Source organism: Peromyscus leucopus, chromosome 16_21 (genome assembly GCF_004664715.2).
Source record: "Peromyscus leucopus breed LL Stock chromosome 16_21, UCI_PerLeu_2.1, whole genome shotgun sequence".
Classification (NCBI taxonomy): domain Eukaryota; kingdom Metazoa; phylum Chordata; class Mammalia; order Rodentia; family Cricetidae; genus Peromyscus; species Peromyscus leucopus.
Window position 1 is genome coordinate 11,903,689 of NC_051084.1, and position 18,376 is coordinate 11,922,064.

The following is an 18,376-nucleotide window of genomic DNA, read 5'->3' on the forward strand; positions in this document are numbered from 1 at the left end:
ACCACCGCCCGGCTATTTTGTAGTCTTAACTGGCCTGGAACTTACTAGGTAGACCAGGATGGCCTTGAACTCACAGAGATCCACCTGCCTTTGGCTCCAGAGTGCTGGGATTAAAGGCCTGGGCCACCACATCTGGCCTTTCCTTTTTCTATCAACATACTCAGGGACTGATTTCTGTTTGTAGACCAGGTCTTACATAGCCCAAGCTGAACTGGATATTGTTGGGTCTCAAAGAAACCCGGGACAAAGAGCTAACAGAGATGCCTATTTGACATATCCAAGTGGACCCTGGCCAGTCTCCCTTAGTCTCTCCTCACAAGTACCTGTTACAGAGTCTTCCTGGCCGACACACCCTGCCCCCACCCTCTCCAGTCCCTGATCATTACCCCCGAGCCCCCAGCTTCTCTGACTCCTATATAACCCAGCCATTTTGGCTGTCTCCTCTTGGTCCATGCGCTCTCTTGGTCTCTTAGTCCGTGGCTCCTCTTTTGGTCCGACGTCCCCCCTGCTCCCCATCTCTTCCTCTCTCAACACCCACACCTCCCACCACCCCAGCTCCTGCTCATGCCCCGGTTCAGTCTGCTGGGCATGCTCAGTCTGGGCTCTTCCACATGCCTCAGGCTGTTCTCTCCCTCATGTCTATAATCAGCCTTCTCTCTCGTCAGCCATGTCCTCATTTTTTCATTCAGACCTGTAGCATAGAAGGGCCTCTTGCCCCATCGACATCTATGCACAGTCACATTCAGCTTCGTGGACTATTAAAAAAGAAAGATGGCTGACCCGGTCTCTGTGCCTCTCACCTTGACATTCACAGGGTTGTGGAAGTCCCGAGGGCAATGCCTCGTTCCCGACATTGCAGAACGGGAAGCCTGGGGCTCCTGACCGCCCAACCTATGACCCCTCTGTCACTGTGACATCATGGTGTCACCCCAAGGATGGACCACATGAGAAATATCCAGAGAGAACCCAGGGCAGGGGACAGGGAGGCTGAGCCCCCCTATCAAGCAGGCTCCGATTGTCCTGGATGGGGCAGAGTGGTGATCATCCTGCATCTACTGGATGGGACAGGGGCAGCCATTTTGTCCCCACTGGATAGGGCAAGGGGGTGGTCATCTAGCTTCTCTAGAAAGATCCAGATCACACTCCGAGAAAGTCAGCATCTTTATTGGTTCAAACAACACAGTACAAAAAACGAGACTTGGATGCCAGCATCTGGAACTCATACCTAATACTCTACCACCCGGAAGGTCCTCACTGATAAGAAACTATGTCCAAGGTTTGGAAATGACTCAGTGTTTAAATGTGAGCTGCTCACAACCACCGCAACTCCCGCTTCATGAGATACAGTGCCCTCTTCTGGCCCCTGTGGGCACTGCACCCATGTACATGAACCCACACACACATAATTTAAAATGAAAACAAAAATCTTTAAATAAAAGAAACGGTACAGTTGGATGTAATGGCATATTCCTGTAATCCTAGCTATTGTTAGGCAGAGCAGGACTGCCTCAAGTTCAAGGCCAGCCTGGACTATGTATGACACTGATTGTCTTACTGATAAAATAATAAAGAAAAAAATAAATTATGTACAAAAGGTTCCTGACCCTCATCTCAAAACTTAGTTCTTGCACGTCAGTGACGCATCCCTGAATACTGCCTAAAATAAACCTATAAGGAGGTCACCAAGTGCCAATAAAAACACCTTGAAGCAATTAAAAAAAAAAAAGGACGATTTTAGTTGAACTTCCTGAAAGGATGCCTCAGGCTCGAGGCTGGTCCCACTTGAGAGCCCAGGCCTCCCGACCCTCATTCTGTCTCTCTCCCATAGTCCCTGCCATGAGTCTGACGTCTCCAAGGCTAACGAGACTCCTGCCATCTAGGCTCCAATACCCTCCCCCACGGTCCCTGCCTTCCTGCCAATGGCCCAGGGAGTGAGTGGCCTTATCACCTAAGTGTGAGTACGGACATGTGAGAAACTGCCCATCTGAGTCACTGGCCTCACAGTTGTGCAAATAGACACACCCACAAGAGGGAGCCATCTGGAGACACTTCACAGCCATCAGCGGGGAGCATGCTATCACGTCCACAGCGTGCAGAAGGGCGGGACAAAGACTGCGTGTCCTAGGCCTGAGGCTCTGGAGCAGCGCACACCTGTGCCGCCATGGGGGCAGCCCAGCCGGAAGCCCTCCTTCGACTTCCGATGAGACCGTGATAAAGTAGCCCAGGTATAGCAAGCATCTGTCCTCACAGTACTCGAGAAGCTAGCCTGAGCTACATATTGAGACCATGTCTCAATACAATAAAATAATTATAGACATAACACTAGATAACTTTCAGAATCTTCACAAGGCTAATAGGATTCTGGGAGATCAGGGGTTCCCCCAATCCATAGGTCACCCCAGGTTTCTGTCAGGGTCTGCAGAGTTCCCAGGGGTCTCATGAATCCACTAGCATTAAACACTATTTGGTCAACTGAGTAAGTGTCGTGTGTCAGAGACTCAGCTGTTGAATGCATGTGCATTTTTTTTGAGTTGGAGACCGAATTGAAAAAAAAAACTATTTTTCAAAACAAAGACTCATTTATGGTGGGGTGTGGTGGTTTGTGATGTCAGCAATGGAGAGGCAGAAACAGGCGGATCCCTGGACTCTCAACATTACATAAACCCACTTGGGAGTCCCAGGCCAGTGACAGACCCTCTCTCAAAAAACAAGGTAGGTAGAACTGGAGGAGGTTCCACTGAGGTTGACCTCTGACCTATACCCACACAGCCCCCACCCCCAAAGACACAGGCGCGCACACACACACACACACACACACACACACACACACACACCCTAGATAATACTCATTGAAAGCCGGATCTGGCCGGTGTCAGTCAGCCGTCATGACAGTGGGATGGAGAGATGCAGAGGTGAGACCTCTCCTCAGGTTCAGTGGGTGGAGCCGGCTCTCCTAACCCCAACCCAGTCCCCACCCCAGTTGGCCTCCTGGTCCAGCTTCCAGGAAGAAAAGCATCCCCAGACAGCGCCGACTGCGCAGAGCGTCATTGTCCCCCGGCTCATCTCCAGGTGTGTTGGGGAAGCACAGACCAGGCCGTCCTGCGTGTCTTCGGGGTCTCCGTGCCAAAGCTGCTGCTGGCCGCCGGCTAGTCGGGCAGAACTTGGGTATGAGATGCGGCGGCGGCGGCGGCGGCGGCGGCGGCCTTCAGTCCGGACTCTGACCAGCGGGACTCGAGATGCTCTGGGAGGGGGAAAGGCCGCAGCCGCGTCAGCGGGTCCCACTCTGTACGCAGCACGCTTCCCAGCCCCGGCCCCGTCCACGCCCCCGTCCACACCCACGCTGCGTCCACTGGCCTGTGCAGCTGTTCCCGCACCGTGAACAGTGGTCCCCAGCCCTCCCACCTCTGCTATAGGCTCCAAAGTTTGATCGTCCAAATTGCATCCGCCATCCTCTTGGCGGCCGCCGGGGACCACTGGCTCCCCCTGCCTCGGCCGCCAGTCCTTTGACATCTGACTACCGCTTAATCCTGTCGTCTGGTTTAGAATTGTCCCAGAAGTCTGCACAAGGAGGTGGCATTGGAACCGAAGCCTAAAACTTCTGACTGATGGGCCTGAGGGCTCGGCAGGCACCGGCACTGGCCACTAAGCCCGCACCCACGGCTCCCACAAACTGTCCTCTGACCTCCACGTGCGTGCCGCGGCACTCACACACATGGCGTGGCGGGTGTGCCCACACGCAATAAATGGATGTCATTTTAGAAGAAAGTTGCTGGAGAGATAGCCTAGCGGTTAAGAGCACTGGCTGCTCTTCCAGAGGACCCGGGGTTCAATTCCCAGCACCCACATGGCAGCTCACAACTGTCTGTAATTCCAGTTTCAGGGGATCTGACACCCTCACACCAATGCACATAAAATAAAGTTTAAAAAAAAAAAATTCGTCGGAAGATCCCGTTTGCCGTCCCCCCTTGGGACCCACTGCTGCGGCCCGCCCGGCCCTCCCCTCGGGCGCTCACCTGCTGGGCCTTCCTGGACAGGAAGTGGGCGTAGCTGTGCCCCCGGTACTGGCCTCTGGACTGCATGAGGGTGCAGATGGCACAGCTGTGGTTGGCGGCAAACTTGTTGAGTGAGCCAAAGGCGCACGGTGGGGGTCTGCTGGCCAGGCTCCTGTCCTCCTCCGAGAGGCGGGCCTTCTGTCTGTCTAGGGTGGCCACCAGCTTCCTGAGGGAGGCATCCGAGAACTCATTTAAAAAATTCCTGAAGCTGGGGTACTGCCGGATCTGGAACAAAAGTGGAGGTCGTCGTCGTCAGTGCTGCAGACAGAGAGCCTCCCACCCCAGCCCGCTCCCTGGTATCTGTGTGAGCACCCCTCCGTTAAGGCCCCCTCCCCCGGCCCCCCTCCCCGTCACTTCTACAAGGCATGATCACAGCAAAAAAAATGAAAAGCGCATGCACGCACAGCCCTGCACAGAACATGTCACTCGGAGCCTCTAAGTTTGGCTATAAAAATGGGGGAGACCAGATCCCCTCTCCAAAACGGCTAGGGGCAGAAGCGAGACAGAAGCGAGACAGAACGTTTAATGGCTTCTTAGCGCCACGTTAAGGTTCTTCCGGTCAGTTTTCTTCTCTTCCTATCTAGACATGGCAGCTGGGGTCTCCTGGGGGCTGACCCCAAAGACAAAGACTTGGGTCTCATGTGGTGTATTGGAGATCCTGGGCACACGGATGGGGAATGAAGATCTGGGACAAGGCGGCCCAGGCAGCCATGGAGGACGCTCTCTTGAAGTGTACAGTGTTGATTTTCCCTACTGTACATGGTGGCGGGGGTGGGGTGGGGGTGGGGGGTGGGGGGTACGGAGGGACGGGGGGGGGGCCGCTCTGGGTCGCTGGGTGGTGAGATGCAGATGTCCTGGGGCTTGGGAGGGAGGAGGAAAGCTGAGGCACCTTCACACCCTCACATGGGACCTGCCTGTCTCTCTAGGGGAGACTGATGGTGGCGGTCAGGAGCCCGTGTGGGGACAGATCAGCCACAAGCTTGAAAGATCCGGATCCAGCTAAACTGCTCACCGGCATGGCGGCCACAGCAGAAATGGTCCTTGCAGCAGGATCTGAAGGGCTGGAGGGCGCAAGGTCTCTGGGTTCTGAGGATTTGGTTTGGGCAGCCTTTGAACATTCTGGTGTGTGTGTGCGTGTGCGTGTGCGTGCGTGTGTGCATGTGTTGTGTGTGTGTGTGTGTGTGTGTGTGATGCATACACACGTGTACATATAGAGGCCAGAGGATATTGGATGTCCTGCTCTAGGGCCTTATTCCCTTGAGACAGGGTTCCTCACTGACCCTGGAGGTGGGCTGGCAGCCACTGAACCCCAGTAACCCTTCCGTCTCCCCCCACACAGTTCTGGGCTTACAGATGCATGAGGCCACGCCTGGCTTCCTGATACGTGTGCTCGGGATTTGAACTCGGGATCTCTTGCCTGCTGAGCCGTCGCCCTAGCCTGCCTGCATCCTATTATTTTAAACTAACATTCTCTTCGCCTGCCGTGGGTCAGGTGCGCTCTACATGGGCACTGTCTGGTGAAGCAGGAATTATCCCTGTTTTACGATAGAGGGAACTGAAGCTTAGAGAGGCTAAGGGACGTGACCACTGGCACTCAGAAGGAGGGCTGGAACCCAGGTCTCAGAGGAGGGTGCACGAGTTCCTGTGTCTTCTTGGAGAGTTTGAGGGGTACTCACCTGCCTCCCTAGCTCTCTGTCCACCTCTTGGAGACCTTCCACCAACTTATGGATGACGGACTCCTCTGAGGGAAGAAAGGAAGGATGAGAAGGTGTCCCCAGTGGCGCCCGGCACCCATGACAGACAGACTGCCACAGCACCCATGACAGATAGACTGCCACAGCACCCATGACAGACAGACTGCCACAGCAGCATGGCTGTTCAAATAAAGACTGTGACCTCACTGGGCTACACCTGACACCCGGGGAAACCGAGGACTCCTAATGTCAGGAATGGAGACTTGCCCTCAGAGTGGCCAGCCACAAGAGGAGGGGCACTCAGCTGCATTAGTGTCAGGAAACTCACAGAGAGGTCATTACCAACTGTTGGCAGCTTGAGTCGGACCGAGGTGGGACCATCTACACCCATGAAATGGACTAACACCCCAAAAGCCTCGTCTGGACCGGCACAGCAGCCCCAGTTTAAAGAGCACACCAATGGTCCCTGGACCCACTGGAGGGTCTCGGGGTGGTTCAGCTGCCTTCTCCACTCTTAGGAGCATCCCCTACTCAGCCTGGGGCATCCTGGGAGAGGAACTGGCAGAAGCTATCCCTGTGGGTGCAGGATATACTAACTAGATTCCCAGGGTCCCTCTGGTAGAGGCTCCTCATCTGGCGTGCGGCTTCTGGCCTGGACAGGTACTTCTGGGGACCCAGCTGGTTCTCCTCCTGCAGCCTCCTGCTTCTGGAACTCCAGGTCTTCTGCACGGGATTGCAGAAAAATGGAGTTAGAAAAATGAGTTAGGCCTCATTCCTCGGGGAGGTCCCGGCCCGGCCCTGCTTCTGAGGGGATTTCAAGTGTTCTCTCTCTGCCCTCTGCTTCCTCACGGTCTGCAGTTGAAAAAGCACATGGACATGCCCATGGCCCCCACCCAGCAAAAATCACCTTCCCTTTAAATGTGCAAGGCTCAGCCCGGCCAGTCTGATCTTCACATTCCCCCATTATCAGATGGGAATCATAAGACAGACCTCCCGTGTGAAATGAGATAGTACTGTGTTAGTGGTATATACAGCAGGCACTGGGCAAGTACCAGGTTATCACGGCACATCAATGGCCCTCATGCTTTAGTGAGGTCCCCTTCAGTCTCCTGATCTGTTTCTGTTAGCGTTCCCAGGTGACATCTAACCAACAATCCCAGATCTAGCAATGCCTTCGTTTTTAAGAGCGAACCCTGAGTTTTCTGGCGGGTGTCCTGCTGAAAATTGGCCCTTTCGCCTCCCCTCTCTTCCCACAGCAGAAAGCCCTTGGCAAGACTTGAAGTTACCATGGTAACACCAGGCCTGCTCACCTGGGCCGCTGGAGATGGAAGCTCTGTGGCCACTGACACACATAGGCAGGAAGCTGTGCCGTTTGGGTGGCCGGGCCTCCGGGCTGGCAGCACCCGGAGACCCCGAGGCCTCTGTCCTCTTGGAATCCTTGGAACCGTGTTTCCTGAGGGAAAAGGCCCGTCGGAGGTTGGACTTCTTCCCGTGTGACTTCACCTTGCAGGCTGGGGCGGGGTTTTCTCCAGCCTCCTCTGCCTCCTGGACTTGAGCTTGCTGTGGGGAAGAAGAGAGAAACTGAGGCAGGGCCCCTGACCTCGAGAAGGTCAAAGGTGAACTGTAGCCTGGATAGTGCAACCCAGCAGGAGGGTGATGGTCTGGGGGAGGCCAGTCGGGAGCTGAGGATGGAGCAACGGGGCGGGGGTCCCCCAAAGAGCAGGGGGGTGGGGGAGGGAGTCCTCACCTGCTCTCCCTTCTGTTCCTCTGCGTTTTTGAGTAGGGCCAGGATCTTCCGCCTGAATTCTCCTGAGGAAAGAACAGGGTTTCTTACAAAAGCCTCTGTGGCCGGCGCTGGCGTCTGAGGGCCAGGTCTGTACACTGTCCCTTCAGTCCTTTCTCTTTCCTGTTTTCATGTTCTGGAGTGCAGACTGGGGCCCCCATGCCTAGGAGGCGCTAATACTGACTACAACCTCCCCAGCTCCCCCTGCCCCCAGATGTCTCCAGATGTGCAGACCTGACAATATTTCACACCCAGGCCAGGCTCCTCCAACACTAAAGTGTCAACAATGGGTCCCTTCTCAGCCCCTTCCCATCATGACCCAGTTCTCAAGCTGGTCAACCTAACATAATAACAGCACACAGGAGCTGCCAGGCCCTGTCCGCCCCCTCTACTTCACAGGCCAAGATTCAGTTAGGACCTTCAGCAACTCGCAAGAACCAGCCTTGCAAAAGGAGGAAACTGAGGCTAGCAGGTAAAGTGTGCTCTGTCTCCACGGCCTGCGGCTTCCCAAAGGGAGGCTGAAACAGGCCTCGGCATCCCTCTCTCTGCCTCAGTTTCTCTTCTTCAAATGGCAGAGTCAAGACAGGTTCTTTGAGGGGGTCTCTGAGGGGCAAGGTACTAACTGGATTCCCAGGCTCTGTCCCTCGACGGCTTCTCCGCCGCGGGTCCATGACCGTCTGCTGGGGTGTGAAGTTCAGAGGGATGTGAGCACCCACCGTCTACAGACAGGACCTCCTGGAATCCCGGCTCCTCTGAGTCTGGGGAGCAGAAAGGCACAGTAAATGTGCTGTGTCGGCCACACCCAGCAGCTGGCTCTGAGCCCAGGCGGGTACCAATGCACCCTGACCTCAGGCTCTGTTGGGCTCAGTGAGCTTCTGGGCTGTGCCGGGTCTGGGGCTCTGTTTGGAGGCCCAGATCAAGCTTCTGCAGCCTCCAGAGAAACCTTTTTCTCTGCTTCTCTGCCCTTTCCTCCCTCTTTCCATGGGTTCCCTACCTAGCCACCATTTTGGTTGGTCCACTGGGGGACAAAAGATGCCTGGCTCCGTGGCATGAATAAATGTCCATGGCCTAAACCATCTTGCAGGAAAAAATCCATCCTTTTAAGAACCCAAACCCATGCTCTCTAAGGCAGAAACTCTTCTGGCTACGGTGTCCCTCGAGGCCGGCTCCCGTCCACCCTGATGCCCAGGAAGAACCGATGTGACCAGCCCTGCTCCCTATAACTCTGGCTCCAGCTTTGATGGGGCACGTGACTATGACCTCATCTCTTCACCCTTGATCTCAGCTTCCTCTCCCCTGAGACAAACCCAGATACGGACAGACAATAGGACACAGAGAGCAGTCTGGGACACCGAGACGAGATGACAGAGAGAGAAATGGGGAGGGCCTGGGGCACTCAGCTGGTAGACTGTCTGTCTGGCAGCCACAAGGCTCTGGGTTCAGCTCCTAGTACCTCAGAAACCAGGAGTCGGTGCATGAGCCTGTATAACCCTAGCGTTTAGGAAGTGGGCCGGAGCACCAGAAGTTCAAGGCAATTTTGGCTATACCAGGGAGTTTGAGACCAGCCTGGACTACGTGAGACTCTGTCTCCAAACAGACAGAAAACAAAAACAAAACAAAACAAAACAAAAAAGCAGTAACCGCAAAAAAACACCACCAAAAAATCAAAACAACAACAAAATGTGTGTGTGTGTGTGTGTGTGTGTGTGTGTGTGAAGGGTTCTAAGTTCTAAGTGGTTAAGCACCCCATGCTCTTCCAGAGGATGCAGCTTTGACTCCCAGCACCCACAAGGTGGCTCACAAGTATCTGGAACTCCAGCTCCAGGGAATCAGATGCCCACCTCTGGCCTCCACAGATACCAGACATGTGCATGGTAACCAGACATGCATGTAGGCAAAAACACACACACACACATAGTAAAAGAAAAAAAAAATTGTAGCTGAGAACCAGGGCCCCTGTCTCCAGCTCTGTCATGAAAACCTCCTCAGGTCAGCTGCAAAGATGTGGGTTGCCGAGGACTCTGCATACAGTCCCTTCAAGGGCCCAGGTGGGCTGCCTGCACCCAGGTGAGGCCATGTGGAGGTGACCAGCTCCTGTCCCTTCTCCATCTCCACCCCCACCCCTCTCCACACTGCTGGAGGCCTAGTGTGGGCATCAGAACAAGGCTGGCCAATCCCAGCCCTGGGAAGATCCCAGAGCCGGAGGGAAGCTGAGGTTGCTATGGCAACTGCCGGAGCCCCGCTCACCATGGATGCTGGAGGTGGAAGGTCGCTGGCTGCTAATACACAGGGGTAGGAAGCTGGGCCTCTTGGGACGGGTTTCTGGGCCAAGGGCAGTGGCTGCACCCACTCGCTTGGGTTCCTCGGGGGCAAGCCTCTTGAGGGACAAGGCTCTCTTCAGACTGGACTTCTTTTCCTGGGATTTCTTCCTGGGGGGCGGCGGCGTTGGCTTTCGTGGAGCCACTTCCGGCTGAGGGACTTGCGCTTGCTGTGGGGGAGGGGAGAGAATGTTGAGTCAGGCCCCTGGCCGTGAGGAGAGGGTAAAGGTAGCCCCGGGACAGGGACAGCCCAGAGTGGGTGGCGGCCTCAGGAATTAGGGAGTAAGGCTAACTGGGAAGGGCGGGTGGGGCACGAACCCGGAGCTGCAGCAGCCCAGCAGGTGATCTCTGGTGCTGGCGCCTCACCTCTTCCTCCAAACGGTCCCCTGCTTCCTTGAGCAGTTCCACTATCTTCCAGATGAGTTCATCCTCTGCAAGAGAGCAGGGGTACCACCACTCCTAAGTACACAGACAGTGTTCGGATCTGGACTCCCAATGTGAACATGGCCAGTCTGGTTCCCTCGGAGATCCGCAACAGCTCGGTAGAGGGTTTCGAAGGGAGAAGCCCCCTCCTCCCCAGGGCTAGGATTACAGGTGTGCACCGCCACACCCCATTTATGGGATGCTGGGGATCTACTGCCAGCTTGGTGTATGCCAGGCAAGCATTCTACCAACTGAACCACACCCCAGCCCGGCCCCTCTTCTCTATCTTTTTAAATACATTTGAAGAGATCGAAAGCAAAGTCGCGTGCCCGTTGGCGCGGAGGCAGGAGCATTGCTAAGCAGCCTTTCTAGTGCCTCTGCTTCCCTCCGGCTAGACTCTAAAATCAGCACACAGTGCCAGAAGCAGCGGAATAGGCAAGAAAGCTGGGCGTGGTCGGAGACTCTCCCTGCTAGGGCTCAGTAGTCACCCCGAGTGGTCCCTCTAGTTTGCGGCAGCCTCCCACCCGCAAGGAGAGATGGACCTTAGCCATCTGGACTCACGGTCAGGCTTTTGGGGCTCCTCTTCTGACGGGGGACCTGCAGCTTGGGCAGAACTCTCTGAGGATTCAGCACAGCCTCCCTCAGCGGGCAGAGCCGGGGGGACTTCAGAATCTGGGCTCCCTGGAAGTCAGATGCGTAGACGCCAGGGTTAGTGACACCCCACTGACCTTGTTAACCCACAGAGTGGATCCCACAGAGCGACGGGCCAGGCAGCAGCCACCTCCAAGCCTTCCCCAAATCAGAAACTGGCCAGGATGGTGCAAAGGGGGCGTGTCTCAGGGCGGGCTCCCCTCCCACCAGCTCTCGCTCTCATGGGAGTCACAGCATGGTGGCACCAAAGCCTCCAGCATACTGCCGAGGCCTCCGGGGGAGCGAAGGGGACTTCGCTCCACATCCCCGGCTGTGGGACACCTGGAGGCCTGCTCCCTCCTTTCATCATGGAGGAATGAAGTCTCCAGGCGCAGACACTGCAGAAACCATCAGAGCACTTGGCCGGCGCCCATAGGCCCGCGGGGTGGGAGATCAGCTCCTTCCATCCTCCCCAAACCTCATCGCCTTATACCAGCTAGTGTGCACCCACACCAAGCACTCGTTTGTGTGAGCTGTGGGAAACCATGCGGCAGGGACGATTTTATCCATTGTTGTAGATGGGGCGGGGAGGGGGCACATTAAGGCCCAGACGGGAGTCCCTGGCCCCAGGCCACACAGCATGTAGAACGGTGGCACCCCATGGGATCCCAAGTGCTCAGCTGTTCAACCTCATAGAAATGTCCCCCACTGTCCCCATCTGATCTCAGTTGAGGATATTTAGGAGAGAAACTTAGGGCACCCTGGTCCTTGGGGTGGGACAGTGGGGTTACCCTACTCTGCTCACCCCTGCGGATCAGCCCCAGGTCCACCTCCTCGGTGTGTGAGGGAGCCACGCTGGGCAGTGTGTCCTCTTGGCCTTCTGCCTCTGAGTTCCGGGGTCCTGTGGGCTCCGGCTTCCGGTGACTGTGTTTCTTGCGACCGCTCTTCTTCTCCTGAGATTTCTTCCTGAGGCCCGGTTCCTCGGCTGCCTCTGGGAGCTTGCTCGCCTCCCCTTTCCCCTTGGACTTCCTGCTGGCTTTTTCCCTGGGCTCCTCCAGGCCAACCCTCAGGAGTAAGATGTTCAGCAACACACTCATCCAGCTCTGCTGGGCTTGCTTCGGGGGCTTCTCTTTCTTGGTGTCTTCTGGGGGTCCCGGCTCACAGGGGAGAAGTTCACTCTCCTCTCCCAGAGGGAGGACTGGGGCCGCAGCTCCCTGGGCCTCTGCAAAGTGACATGGGCTCCCAGAAGCTCTGGTCCCATCGCTGGCCGCCCGACGAAGCGCCTTCCTGTAAGTGGGCCCGGAGGGGGGCTTGGAGTTCGAGGACTCAGAGTCCTTCTTGGGAACCTGCCGGTCCAAGGATTGGGCTCTCTTATCTGCGGGAGGCTTCCTTGGGACCCTCGGGGTCTCTGCTGGGCTACAACCAAAACAGCAGCTCCTTCAGTTGAAGAGTCACCCATGCCCCCTGCACACACACACACACACACACACACACACACACACACACACACCTGTCGCCATGACGCCCCCCTCTCCTGGCTGCTTTCCAAAGCTGCCGCCCTGTTTAAAGTCCTCCACAACCCCACAGGGAAGGGGGTCCCGACCCCCATTTTCCAGAGAAGGAAATGGAATCAGATTCTCCAGCCGGTCTGCGGCACCGTCAGAGTGGTCAGAGGGACACAGACCTGTCGTCATCTCCCCTCTCCCCAGGTGATTTCGGGTTTGTCAGGAGACCTTTGTCCCCATAGAAACAGGACCCTCACACTCCTCCTTGCGAAATCAAAGGTCTGGATGGCAGCTCACAGAGAAAACCCAAACACAGGCCCTGGGCACCCAAGTCTCTACATGGAAGGCTCAGGAACAGCCGGGACCACCTAAGCTGCTACAGCCGTGAGGGAGCAAGGAGCGGGGTGTGGGGGGTGGAGGGGGGTGTCTGGGTGCTATTTCCTCCCTCCCTCCCTCTTTTCTTCCTTTACTTCATTGTTGCTTTAGAGACGAGTTCTCATAACCGTAGCCCAGGCTGGCCTCGGTCTCTGGGTCATGCCTCAGTCTCCCGAGGTGTACGGTCATGCCTGACCTGGCCCGTTTCATTCTCAGGGCAGGCAAGCTGTGTTATGATCTGTGCCCTTTCCCATATGTGGCATTTCTGTTTTCAACACTGGGGCTGGAACCCAGGTCCTTGAACACGCCTTGAACATGAGCTACGCCCCTGCGTAGTCTCCTGTATGCCCTTCCCCCTTTCTATCATTTATTTTGTTTATTTTTTTCAAGACAAGGGCCTCTGTGTAGCCCTGGATGTCTTGGAACTCAATGTGTAGACCAGGCTGGCCTCAGACTCAGGGAGATCCTCCCAAGTGCTAGAACTAAGGGTAGGTTACCATGCCCAGAAAATTTGGGTATATGTGTCTGTCTGTGCATGTGAGTACATGTGTCCAGAGTCCAGAAGAGGGTGTTGAACCTCCTGGAGCTGGAGTTACAGGCTGTTGTGAGTTGTCTGATGTGGGTGCCTGGAAAATGTGTGTGTGTGTGTGTGTGTGTGTGTGTGTGTGTGTGTGTGTGTGTGTGACATAATATATATAATGCCATGAGCTGGCAAGATCGCTTGCTCAGCAGTTGAAAGACTGCTTTTCCAAAGGACCCAAATTCTGTTCTCAGCACCCACCTCAGACGGCTCACAACTGTCTGTAACTCCAGCTCCAAGAGGACCTGTTGTCCTCTTCTGCCTCCACAGGCACCCCCACATGACAGAGACACACATATCCACAGTGACCTGTATGGCAGATCTCTCTCTCTCTCTCTCTCTCTCTCTCTCTCTCTCACACACACACACACACACACACACACACACAAACACACACATAAACACATATACACACACACACACACACTAAAGTATGTATTTTCATCACACCCCTTGCCTTTACTAATTAGTTAATTTATCTTAAATATATTCTGATAGGTCTGGCACAGAGGCAAAAATAGGAACCTGAAATTGGGCTGGTGAGATGGCTCTGGGATAAAGGCGCTTGCTGCCAAGCCTGCCGGCCGGAGTTCACTCCCTGGGACCCATGTGGTAGAAGGAGAGATCTGACTCTGAAAAGCTGTCCTCTGAGTTTCACCTAGTGCCATGGCATGAGTACACACACACACACACACACACACACACACAACACACAATTAATTAAAATGTTATACATTTAAAATAAAACATCTAGATTTACAATTCCCTATGCGTGGGATCTGTGCAAAGAGCACGAAAGGATAGTAAACAGTGGAAAACTGCTGTGGTGAGCACAGGGAGATTTGAAGGTGACACCTTCTCTCCCTCAAGCCTCTGTCTGGGGTGGGAGACCGGGACCCCACAGCCGGTCACCATCATCCCCATCATCCCGGGCCATCAAGACCCACCGCACTGCTGGTGTCACACATGGACCATCCTGAAGGAAGTGAGGATGTCCTTGGGCCAGGGGAGGAGGTGGGCAGTTTGGAAAGCAGCCCTGGCTGACGGTCCTTAGCGGGAACAGACGGGCCCGTGTAGGCAATACTGCCTGCACCTCACATAGAAACTGGTTCCTGTCCCTGAGAGCCCCAGAGTAAGATGCCTCCCTTTTGTGTTTCCAAAATACAGCTCTGGGTGGGATAAGGAGGAGAAAAAAATGGAGGAAAATGTTTGACTTTGCCCACACTCACTCTGGGATACAGTCATGAGTAAGATGCCATGTACATCTAAAACAGAACGTTCTGGTGTTTAAGCTGATAAATCTGGGGCTCAGAGGGCACGGGGGCTTAAGAGAAGGCAGATCTAGACCAATGGACTACTACCTGACTATACTAATTAGCTCAAAGGAAGTTGAGCCAGAAATATTGACCCACGGGGGCTGGGGCTTCTGTTAGCCAGGATAGCTGTTGGACCAAATCCTGGAAGCCGTAAATTACGGAAGCCGTCAATCATAGGACACAATCGTCAGCTCAGGCCCCTCTTCTTCCCTGAGATGGCTTGGCTCAGGGGTCCATCCCAAGTAGGAACACTCCCACCCAGCTGAAAGAAAGGAGCAGCCACCTTTAAAAGGGGGCAGTTGCTATGGAAACGGTTTCCCCCAGCGTGGAGATGAGCTCCGCCTCTTCCTGCTGCTTTGCTACCTCACCACACCCACACGGTGCCCCAACGCTTCCCAGTGAAGTTCCCCAGTGAAGGACCACCCCAGGGTCCCCACGACCTCCTGACCTCACGCCCATGACTTCTTATTCGCCAGCCTCCTGCCCAAGATGTCCTGGCCTTCAATCCCATGACCACCTCCCGGCAACTCTTTCCAGATGGCCTCAACTGACTGAACTCATCTCTACGCTCCCCCGCCCCCTCTGCCTGCTCCTTCTCGGGAATGTTCTAGAAACACTGTTCCAGATCCAGGTCAGGGGCTGAGAGAGTGTGGCTGGCCAGAGTGGGTGAGCCTGTTACCCCAAAGAGACCTTCTCTGTTGGATAGTCTGTTTTTCCTGAGAAGACAGCGGTCCACTTCCCCATCTTACACGGCCACTGATCTTTCTAGGTTCTCAGTGTGAACGTTCGCCAATTTAGGAGTCATCGTGGACTCTCTCCTTCCTCTTCTCTGTTTTGTTCACACGTTTGGTCACTGCAGGGGAATCCTGCCCTGGCCCAGACCAGGAGCCCATAGCAACCCAACCACTGGTGTAAACACATTTATTGCATGGCTGAGAGCTTTCAGAACAAAGTCCACCCTAGCCAGACATGCCTGGGTGATGCGTGGATCGCAGGGCTTAAGAGAGGAAAATGGCTCCGGCGACTCATTTCACAGCCACAAAGGACCAAAGAAGTCACACCAAGCTGGCACGGTTTTCCCCAGCACGAGGCTGTGTTTGGCATATTTTCTAAACTGCACTCTGACCTCATCAGTACACTGGCCTGGCCTCACATGCCACAAAGCACGCCCTCCTCCACCCCTGTAGGCATCTGACACACACGTCGCCTCACAGATACCATGGAAGGCCTTCAGGAACACATCTTGTACACTGCCAGCCTGCCCTAACTCAGAAGGTCCAATACTGCCTCTGTTTCAAGTGTAAGAGGCTAAAATCGCATGGCCAAGCTTGCTGCCGCCTCCTATCTAGGACCCACAAGGGATGCCTGGCCAGCGGCTTCCCTGCTGTTCCCACCGCTGGCCAGGCAGGCCCTGAGTATTTATGGAACAAATAAATAATTATGCACAAACACACTGTGAGTCCTTTCACCTCTATGATCTCATCGACTCTGACAGGGCCCCGAGAATCAGACTGTCTGGCATGGGGAACTGAGGTCGTAAGTCACTGGCACACGGTCAGAGTCCCAGAGCTGGGAACAAAGAGCTGGGCCTGAGGATTCTTCTGCCCGTCCCGTTCCAAATCCTGTCTTCTCACTCCCACACCAAGCAACCTCTTCTCAACACAATGCACGCGCACCCCCCACACAAGATTATGGACCCAGAGTGGGCCTCACAGCCCCATGGCCAATGACTCTGCTGAGCTCACGTGGTCTCTCATGGGCCCATGCCTCCCACAGCTATCCGTCAGGCCATGAAGCTTCCCAGCGAGGGCCAGGAGAAGCTAACTGCAAATGTGTCATTCTGGACTCCTGCGATGGTACCCACACTTCCACAGCTCTTGCCTTCCCACCTGCTGGGTAGTGAGGTGCTCCTCAGAGACCCCTGGGCCTCCACTGGCATGCCTGGAATGGGAGACACGGTGGTCTTGCTTTCCCAAAACTATGGGCCTGTCCTGTGCCACCCCTGGCCCCACTTGTTTAAGTGGTGACAATTCAGGGCCTCCATCTTTTTTAGAAGTAGGGTCTTTCTTGCGTTCCTACAAAGTGCCCAGCACACCCCCTGCAGTGTGGGGATCCTCCAGACCCGTCCTGGCTGGTGTTCCTGAAACCTCTGAGGACCCCTTCCTGCTCAGAGGCAGGGTCTGAAGAGAGATCACCTTGGGCTCAACGGAAGTCTGTGGTGGCCTTCCTTTACACAATAGAAAGAAAGCCACCAGGCCCTCACTGTTCCAGCCTATCACCCCAGTTACCCCAGGTCTGTTGGTGATCCCTGGCTCCCTCACACCTGAGCACCCTTCTCGGATGCTCCCAGCTGGTCCTTGTACACTTAAACTTAATTGTGGAGGCCAGGGGCAGATGCGGTGGGCAGAAGCTCCAGCCAGAGTCCCAACCTCTGCAGTCCCAGAGGGATCAGCCCAGTGCCTTCCTGAACACAGCTGCAGGTCCCGGGAGACCCCTCAGCAGCCACAGAGCACTGTGGTGGGTCAGCTAGACTGACCGGGGTTCTCTTCGTCCATGTATAAGTGTGTGTGTGTGTGTGTGTGTGTGTGTGTGTGTGTGTGTGTGTGTAGGGGTGTGATGTGGGGAGTTGTGTGTGGTGTGTGTATGTGTGGGCTAGGGGTGTGCAGGTATGTGGGGTTGTATGTCCCTCGACACACACGTGGAGGGCAGAGGAATCATTCTTTCGTGCTTCCTCTATGTGGTTCCAGGGACTGAACTCAGGTTGTCAGGCTTGGATGTCAGGCAACCTCTACCTGCTGAGCCATCCTGCTGGCCCCTGTTCTGTCTTTTTGAAAATAAGGTGGGGCGGTGGTGGCGCATGCCTTTAATCCCAGCACTCAGGAGGCAGAGCCAGGCGGATCTCTGAGTTCAAGGCCAGCCTGGTCTACAGAGTGAGATCCAGGACGGGCACCAAAACTACACGGAGAAACCCGTTTCAAAATAAATAAATAAATAAATAAATAAATAAATAAATAAATAAATAAATAAAAATAAGGAAAAAGGTCCTAGGAGGCTCAGCAAGCCAGAAGCAGAACCAAGTCTGGACTTGGGGTCTATTAATAGTATGTCTAGCTTCCTTTCGGGACCCTGAAATACCCACCCCTTGCCCGGGTTCACACACAAGGAAAGGATTCAACCCACCTGAGACCACAGAAGTCGCTGCTGTGCCGGGACATCCCTGGGCTGGGATTCCTGGAGCGGGGCATGGCCCCTGTTCAGTAGACGTCCTGTGCGGGTCGGTTCCTGTGCCTCCGGGAAGAAGCTGCTGCAGTTGTGACAGTATTCACAGGGGCTCAGGACTCCTGGGCTGTATATATCACTGTCTCCCGGGGCTGAGCTCACAGGTAGCCAACCAGAGGGCAGCGCCGCCCCAACTGCTCCACCTGTGCCGCCCGCCTGCCCGGGCTGCTGCCCCCTCCTCCGGGCTGTCCAGAGATAGGAAGCTTGGTATAACTACCCAGGAGAGGGAGGAGGAAAAACAGGCGCAGTTTCAGTCGACAACTTCCTTATTATACCTGAATCCCAGAACGAAACCAGCGCTCAGAACAGCAGCTTTACATCTGGCCGTGGTACGGAACCGAAAGCGAAGCCTAGTGGGAGACACTGTAGGGGGGGGCGAGGGGGGTGTCTGCGTCACCTCCACAGCCCCGCTTGGTCATGG

The 18,376-nt window shown here is 55.2% G+C and overlaps 1 protein-coding gene across 1 annotated transcript; it reads right to left on the reverse strand.

The window, feature by feature from the left end:
* Window positions 1-68: 68 nt before the first annotated feature.
* Bnip5 (BCL2 interacting protein 5) lies at window positions 69-18,021 on the reverse strand. Its single transcript, XM_037199813.1, has 12 exons — window positions 17,857-18,021; window positions 11,706-12,316; window positions 10,832-10,951; window positions 10,214-10,278; window positions 9,777-10,017; window positions 8,153-8,287; window positions 7,494-7,555; window positions 7,057-7,306; window positions 6,344-6,469; window positions 5,729-5,793; window positions 4,014-4,277; window positions 69-3,241 (listed from the first exon to the last, which is right to left on the reverse strand). The coding sequence occupies exons 1-12, from the start codon at window positions 17,919-17,921 to the stop codon at window positions 3,206-3,208; spliced, it is 2,040 nt and encodes a 679-aa protein (XP_037055708.1). The 5' UTR covers window positions 17,922-18,021; the 3' UTR covers window positions 69-3,205.
* Window positions 18,022-18,376: the final 355 nt, after the last annotated feature.